The sequence below is a fragment of the Gobius niger genome (assembly GCF_951799975.1).
Source record: "Gobius niger genome assembly, chromosome: 21".
Classification (NCBI taxonomy): Eukaryota; Metazoa; Chordata; class Actinopteri; order Gobiiformes; family Gobiidae; genus Gobius; species Gobius niger.
Window position 1 is genome coordinate 25,406,569 of NC_136872.1, and position 7,951 is coordinate 25,414,519.

At 42.5% G+C, this 7,951-nt stretch overlaps 2 protein-coding genes across 2 annotated transcripts; both read left to right on the forward strand.

Annotated features, from left to right (window-relative positions):
* Positions 1–504: 504 nt before the first annotated feature.
* Positions 505–2,130, forward strand: LOC306981068 (E3 ubiquitin-protein ligase TRIM21-like; the record flags this gene model as incomplete). The annotated part of the gene is made up of 1 exon (XM_079580616.1): positions 505–2,130. The coding sequence occupies one exon, from the start codon at positions 505–507 to the stop codon at positions 2,128–2,130; it is 1,626 nt and encodes a 541-aa protein (XP_079436742.1).
* Positions 2,131–3,121: 991 nt separating this feature from the next.
* Positions 3,122–7,145, forward strand: LOC306981069 (uncharacterized protein; the record flags this gene model as incomplete). Its single annotated transcript, XM_079580617.1, has 5 exons — positions 3,122–3,520; positions 4,853–4,953; positions 5,025–5,094; positions 6,855–6,985; positions 7,056–7,145. Exons 1-5 carry the CDS (start codon positions 3,238–3,240, stop codon positions 7,143–7,145), a joined length of 675 nt encoding a protein of 224 aa, XP_079436743.1. The 5' UTR covers positions 3,122–3,237.
* Positions 7,146–7,951: the final 806 nt, after the last annotated feature.

The following is a 7,951-nucleotide window of genomic DNA, read 5'->3' on the forward strand; positions in this document are numbered from 1 at the left end:
CCCATAATAACAGAGGCTTCGAGACAGACCTTCATAGGAAAAGGTTCTGTCGTCTGGACTGGGCAGTTTGACCGTTGATATTATATAAATGTTTAAGGATCAGTGACAGTGAGATTCATTCACAGCTCTAGTTATGAAAAAGAAAAGCTTGAAATGGTTCAGAAACATTTGTGTGACTTTAGTGAAGCTAAAATATTACAGGTCTAAAGTGTTAAAATGTCATTCAGTCTCATAAAGGCCAAAAGTGGAGACAATCTTCCAAACATGAGTGTGATGTTGATCAGGAGAAGAAGAAGAAAGTGACAGGTTTGTGAATCCAATCACTGTCAAATAATGATCATGGAAACATTTGGGATTTTCTTTAAAAACTGTTTCTCTCCCGTAGAGTTGTATTGGCACCTGCTCCCACTGAACACAATTATATAACACGCAACCTGTACATGACAAAAACAACACTTTGTGATCATCTACACACATTATTTAACACTTTGATGTGTTTCAGAAATGGCCTCTCGGAGCCCGAGCCGCTCTGAGGAGCAGTTCCTGTGCTCCATCTGTCTGGAGGTGTTCTCTGAGCCCGTCTCCACTCCATGTGGACACAACTTCTGCAAACGCTGCATCTCTCAGGCCTGGGACACTAAAGCCGTCTGTAAATGTCCACTGTGTAACAGGAGCTTCTCCATCAGACCTGAGCTCTGCGTGAACACCTTCATCTCTGAGATGGTCTCACAGCTCAAACTGGAGAAGAGGAGCAGCTCTATGGAGAACATGCTCTTCTTCAGTGAAGTCCAGTGTGACGCCTGCTCTGAGCCCAAACTGAAGGCAGTGAAGTCCTGCCTGGTCTGTCTGTCCTCGTTCTGTGAGAGCCACCTCCAGCCTCATCTGAGCGCGCCCAGACTGAAGAGACACCAGCTGATGGAGCCTGTGGACGACCTGGAGGACAGGATCTGTCCCACACACGACCAGCCGCTGAAGCTCTACTGCAGCACTGATCAGAAGGCCATCTGTGTGGTATGTTCTGCTCTGGAGCACAAGAACCACACGCTGGTTTCTCTGAAGGAGGCGTTTGAGCAGGAGAAGGTCTCTCTGCAGCAGACTGTGGCTGAGAACCAGCGTCTGGTGGAGCAGAGGAGGCTGAAGGTCCAGGAGATCACAGCTGCCCTGGAGCTCAGTGAGAGAGAGGCTCAGAGAGAGACACAGCAGATGGTGAAGGTCTTCAGTGACATCATGGAGTCTGTGCAGAGATGTTTGGACCATCACACCAAAGTCCTGGAACAAAGTCTTTCTAAACATAAGGAGCGCGCTCAGGCCTTGATCCAACAGCTGCAGCAGGAGATGTGTGAGCTGGAGAAGAGCAGCACTGAGGCCCAGCAGCTCTCACTCTCTACAGACCCCCTCCACTTTCTACAGCGCTGCCCTGCACTGCCCCCTGCTGGCCTGAAGGACTGGAGCAGCGTGAGCTTTGAGCCGCAGACGTGTGAGGGCAGTGCGGCCCGAGCTCTGTCTGAGCTGGAGAACAAAGTCTTTAAAGAAGAGCTGAGAAGAGTTCAGACGTTTGCTGTGGACGTCACTCTGGACCCAGACTCTGCTCATCCTGATCTGGATCTGTCTGAAGATCTCAAACAGGTTCATGACACTGATGTGAAGAAGGAGCTCCCAGACTCTCCTCAGAGGTTTACTAGATATGCTAATGTTTTAGGAAAACAGAGTTTCTCTTCAGGCAGGTTCTACTTTGAGGTTCAGGTCAAAGGGAAAACTATGTGGGGTTTAGGAGTCGCCCAAGAGTCCGTCAACAGGAAGGGAGAGGTCTATCTGAGCCCAAAGGACGGATTCTGGACCATTATGTTGAGAGACAAAGATCAGTACACGGCTGGTGCAGACTCTTCTGTCCTCCTGTCTCCACTGAGGCCTCCTCAGAAGGTCGGGGTGTTTGTGGACTATGGAGCAGGTCTGGTCTCCTTTTATGACGTAGATTCTGCAGATCTCCTCTACTCCTTCACTGGCTGCTGCTTCAGGGAGAAACTCTTTCCTTTTTTCAGTCCCTGTAACAATGATGGAGGAACAAACTCTGCTCCTCTGATCATCTCAGCTGTGGACACAGAGTCTCCAGTTTGTGAAGGTCTTAAATGAAACACTTGTATCTGAACAGCAGCTCCAACAGTGACTCAGGCTTTGTTTGTGTGTTGGTTTGTGTCTCTGCTGCAGGACAGACAATAAGGATCTTCTTGTGTGTAAAAAGTGTGAATAAGGAAAGAGCCGGTGTTTCCTGAGTTCATATGAGACGTTAGAATAAAGGGCTCTGTACAAAGTCTTCACTTTACATTCTCTGCTTTTGCTTCACGTGTCACAGAACTCACCCTAAAGATCCTACTCTACATGTTTTAGTGCATTTGGGATTTCTTTAAATAAACTCCTTATTAATGGAATATTCTGTCAAAATGTCAATGATTGTGTTTGGGACAAAAAAGATCAATAAACTCTTGGAAAATGTGGCGTCTGTTTTATTTCTCTCTTAAATCAATAGAAAGTTTGTCCAGTAAAATAAGGAAACACTTTATTCTGTGGATTAGACCCAAACGTCAAACTGATGATAAACATGTTGTTCATTAGACAATTTCCCAATAAGTTTATTTTACTATTTTCAAGCCAATTTAAAAAAAAAAATGCCCGAAAATGAACACACAAAGTGGCTCAATGGCTAAATGCTATTTTATTTATACGTTTTTTTGTCACTTTTTTTTTTTTTTTACTTTTACTCGATTTTTTGGGTAATTTTTTTACGCTTTTTAGATTATTATTTTTTTATGCGATTCTCACTTTAGTGGCTTTTTCATCGCTGTTTAGTCACTTACAGTTGATTACGATTTTTTTTTTTTTATGTGCTCGGTTCAAGTGGGGGTTAAGAGGCTACAAAATATATGTATTTTTTCACTTTTTATATCAATGTATTTTTCGGTTGGAACGCAATACACAATTTACATATGTTTTTTTAATGTGAGGCTTGGACACCTTTTTTAATACAAACGTGAAATTAATAAATGTATTTAAAAAATATTAACATTTTCGTAGAGGAACCAAAAAAGCCCAGAGTTTGCCGTTTTCAGTCGGACTGTTTTTGTGTCCGCACCACCACCGCTCCTGCGTGAACTTTCCCACACTTTCCCACTTCTTCTCGGACTTTTCTGCCTCCGTCCCGCTGCTTTTCCTGCACGTTAACCGTTATTGTAGCCCGTGAACATGTCCCGGCTGCAGCGGCCGGTCTGTCGGGGACTGTCAAGGATCGGGAGTCCGCAAATCTGTGCCAAAATACGGTTCGACGCGTCCTGTTCGCACTTCAGCGCGTCCGCCGCTAACCCGCCGCGAAGGAAAACACAAACTCCATCCACAAACCACGGCGGAGCTAATGCTAGTGCTAATGCTAATGCTAAAGCGACTCGGAGGTTTTACACGAAGCGCTCCGCGGCGGACGCGGTGCGGATCGGATGCGCTTCAGGATTCTGGGGCGACACGGCCACTTCAGGTAGAGAGTTCGGGAATGTGATGTCATCTCGCTAAGCATTATGGGATTAGCAGTCATTGTAAACTAATGGAGATTTTAAAAGTCAAAACACTGGAGTTATTGTTCACATTAAAACACTTGGACACCACAGTGTAATACATGTATTTACCAGCAGTAACTCAGCAGTAACGGAGCTGTTCCACCTGTTAAACTGTTTTTAGCTAATGTTAGTCAATGGAAATGTATGCTAACAGCTGCAAAGATGGCGGATCTCCATGGTAACTGTGGAATTTCCAGAACTCTATTTACAATACTACTACTACTACGACTACTACTACTACTACTACTACTACTACTACTACTACTACTACTATTTCAGGTATTTACAAAACTACTACTACTACTACTGCTACTACTACTACTACTACTACTACTTCAGGTATTCATACCGCCTTTGCGATGCCCAATCCCATCAGACCTTGGAAGCTAAGCAGGGAAGGGCCTGGTCGGTACTTGGATGGGAGACCGTTTAGTAACACCAGGAAGCCTAGCGAATGTAGTGAGTGAGTGAGTGGTTGGTGGTGGTCGGAGGGGCCGATGGCGCAGACTGGTTGCCTCGCTTCTGTCAGTCTACCCCAGGGCAGCTGTGGCTACAACAGTAGCTTACCACCACCGAGTATGGAGTGAATGAATAATGCAATGTAAAGCGTCTTTGAGTGTCCAGAAAAGCGCTATATAAAACCGATGCATTATTATTATTATTACTACTACTACTACTACTACTACTACTACTACTACTACTACTACTACTTCAGGTATTAACTACTACTACTACTACTACAACTACTACTACTACTACTTCAGGTATTAACTACTACTACTACTACTACTACTACTACCACTTCAGATATTTACAAAACTACTACTACTACTACTTCAGGTATTTACAAAACTACTACTACCACTTCAGATATTTACAAAACTACTACTACTACTACTACTGCTTCAGGTATTAACTACTACTACTACTACTTCAGATATTTACAAAACTACTACTACCACTTCAGGTATTTACAATACTACTGCTACTACTACTGCCACTTCAGGTATAAAACTAGTACTACTTCTACTACCACTACTACTGCCACTTCAGGTATAAAACTACTACTACTACTACTACTACTACTGCCACTTCAGGTATTTACAATACTACTACTACAGTACTTCTGCTCCTACAGTCAGTCCTGGTGTCGTGTTCTGGGCTGACGTTCCCTTAAACATGAATGACCCGTGAACTCTCCCCCTCAGCCCGACACTCACACGTCTGTTTGTGTAATAACCTCTGTGCTGCAGTTCCTCAGCTGGTCCACGGGGGGCGCCTGGACTTCCTGGTGTTCGATTACCTCAGTGAGATCACGATGTCGCTGCTGACGGCCGCCAAGGCCAAGGCTCCGGTAACGACTCGCGCCGAACAGGAACTCGTGACGAGTCAGAGGCGGGTTTAAAGTCGTCTTTGTCGTTCCAGGACTTGGGCTACGCTCCGGACTTCGTCCACTTCGCTCTGGCCCCGTTTATCAACGACATCCACCGGAAAGGTGACAATAAAACACCAAACACTCAAACTAATGACACGTTTCATCATGATTAAAATAAGACCAAAACTCTATGAAGCTCCATTTGTGTTTTTATTATCAAAGGGTTTTTATAAACTGAATTTATGTAACTGCATCTGTATTTCACCGCCATGTTAGCGCTCATTCATTTCTATGGGTTAGCTTAGCCTAGCGCCGTCCATTGGTTTACATGGAACAGTTAGCATTGGACATTAACCCCTTAACTCCCACCTGAACTGAGCACATTTTCTCCAGTTTGGCTTTACCCCAATCCAAAAGCTTCTGGAAAAAAGGTGAGAAAATAGCAACAAAACTGAGACGAAACAATGATGAAGATGTGACAAAAAAGTGAGAAAACATTGGCAAAAAAATGATGAAAAAGTGGCAAAAATGTCACACAAATTTACAAAAAAATGACCAAAACTGACAAAAAATGAAAAATAAAAAATGACAAAAAAGACAAAAAAATGACAGAAAGTTACAAAAACATGATGAAAAATGTACGAAACATTTACAGAAAAAGGATGAAAAAGTGTCAAAAATGTCACAAAAAAATGACCAAAATCTGACAAAAAAAAATGCCACAAAAATCACAAAAAATTGACAACAAAATTATGAAAAAGTGGCAAAAATGTCACAAAAATTAAAAAAAATAATTACCAAAAATTGGACAAAAAAATGACCAAAATCTGACAAATAATGAAAAAAAATAAATGACAAAAAAGACAAAAAAATGACAGAAAGTTACAAAAACATGATGAAAAATGTACGAAACATTTACAGAAAAAGGATGAAAAATTGTCAAAAATGTCACAAAAATTGACAAAAAAAATCACAAAAAATTGACAAAAAAATATGAAAAAGTGGCAAAAATGTCACAAAAAGGACAAAAAATTTTTCAAAAAAATGATGAACATGAGGCAAAAAAATTACTATTTGACAAAAAAGTTACTCAAATGAGTTGAAACCCCCCAAAAAATGATGGGAAAAAAATCTGATGACGTGAGGGAAAAGATCCATTTACATGAGTTTTGTAGGTCTTAGCTTTCAAATGAGGCGTTACACTGGCCTACAGGATTTGGGTAAAGCTGAACTTGAGAAAATGCTCTCGGTTCAGGCGGGAGTTAAGAGGTTAAGCCATGTTTTTTTCTTGACTTTGGGTATTTTGGCTGTAAATCTTTAGTTGTTTTTACATATCTGTACCAGCCTTAGTGTGTGTGTTGCTGTAATAAATAATAAATAAATCATTCAATTTTGTTAAGAATCTTTAGGAGAAAACATGGCTTAATGTCCAATGCTAACTGTTCCATGTAAACCAATGGGCGGCGCTAGGCTAGGCTAACCCATAGAAATGAATGAGCGCTAAGCTAACACTCGCTTCTTCTTAAGTTTGTATAAACCGCTGCTCCTTCAGGTCCAGCTCCAGTGATCAGATCCTTCACTCCCATTATGGATGTTTTAGTTTTACAGTTTTATTCTGGGTTTAAGTGAGAACTTTTAACTCTGTCGTTTGGAGCCTCTGGGAGCTCACGATCTGATTGGCTGTTCGTCACGGGGTTTGAAGCAGCGGAAACAAATACACAGATTTTTTTTTTCAATATGTTTAGTTAAAAACAGATGCAAAAATCAGCTTCATAAATCCATTTTATAAAAACACTTAATGAATAAAATAATAAAGCCACAAATGAACGTGTATAAACCCTGGACCTGACGGAAGGGCATCCGGCTCCTCCTGTGCGCAGGGATCCGCGTGGTGAGCAACGCGGGCGGCGTGAACCCGCTGGCCTGCGCCGACGCCATCCGGGCCGTGGTGAAGAAGGCGGGGCTGGAGATGAAGGTCGCCGTGGTGACGGGAGACGACCTCATGCCGCACGTAGGAGCCGCCGCCGCCGCCGCCGCCGCCGCAGGAGTTCAGTTTAACCGTGTGTAACTGTGTGTTTCAGAGGAAGAGTCTGGCTGAAGTCAAAATGGCGGACGGCGGCGCGAGCGCTCTCCCCGCGGCGCTGCACAGCATGAACGCTTACCTCGGGTGAGTGCCCGCGGTTTAGGGAAGAGTTAACTTTGCACCGTCACATATTTATCGATACGATACTTGGTTTTCGATACGATACTTTTTTGCGATTTTTTGCCTTTACTAAAATATCTGTGGAACATTTTTACATCAGGAAGTGAAAAATGGGAAAACGTGGGGAATAAATGACCCAAAACCAGGGAAACAAACTAGGAAAAGGAATAAAAATGTAAGTGATGAAAATAAATAAAAATGGAGCTAACACTGGAAAAAAGGGAAAAAGAATAATTCAAAATTGGGGAAAAGTGTGGATGAAAAAAATCATTAATTTGAGCTGAAACAACCGAGTCCCTTCCTTTAAAGCAGGGGAGGCAAGTTTGCGTCACAGAGGCCGATTTTCATCAGAGCCAAAACCCCGAGGGCCGAACCTCACCAGTGTGGCCTAAAGAAAGAACCATCAGTGGTACTAAAGTGGTCCGGCTCCGAGACCACTTTAGTACCACTGATGTCAAACTGTAATTTGTCATATATCTGATCAAATATTGTATTTACCACATGTTTTTATTGAACAAGACATAGAGCAGGAGGAGGCAACGTCAGGCCCGGGGGCCAAATCCGGCCCTCCAGCACAGAACCTCTGGCCCTCGAGATGATTTTGAGAAACATTATGACACAAATCAGAAAGAACTTTAACATTTTTAGGGTTAAATGGGAGAAATACTGTCAATGCACCCGATTAGGTCATATCATGTACAACTTAAAATAAAGATAATTTTAAGGAAGAAATGACACAAACCTACTTGAATTAAGAGATTCAATTTAAAGTCT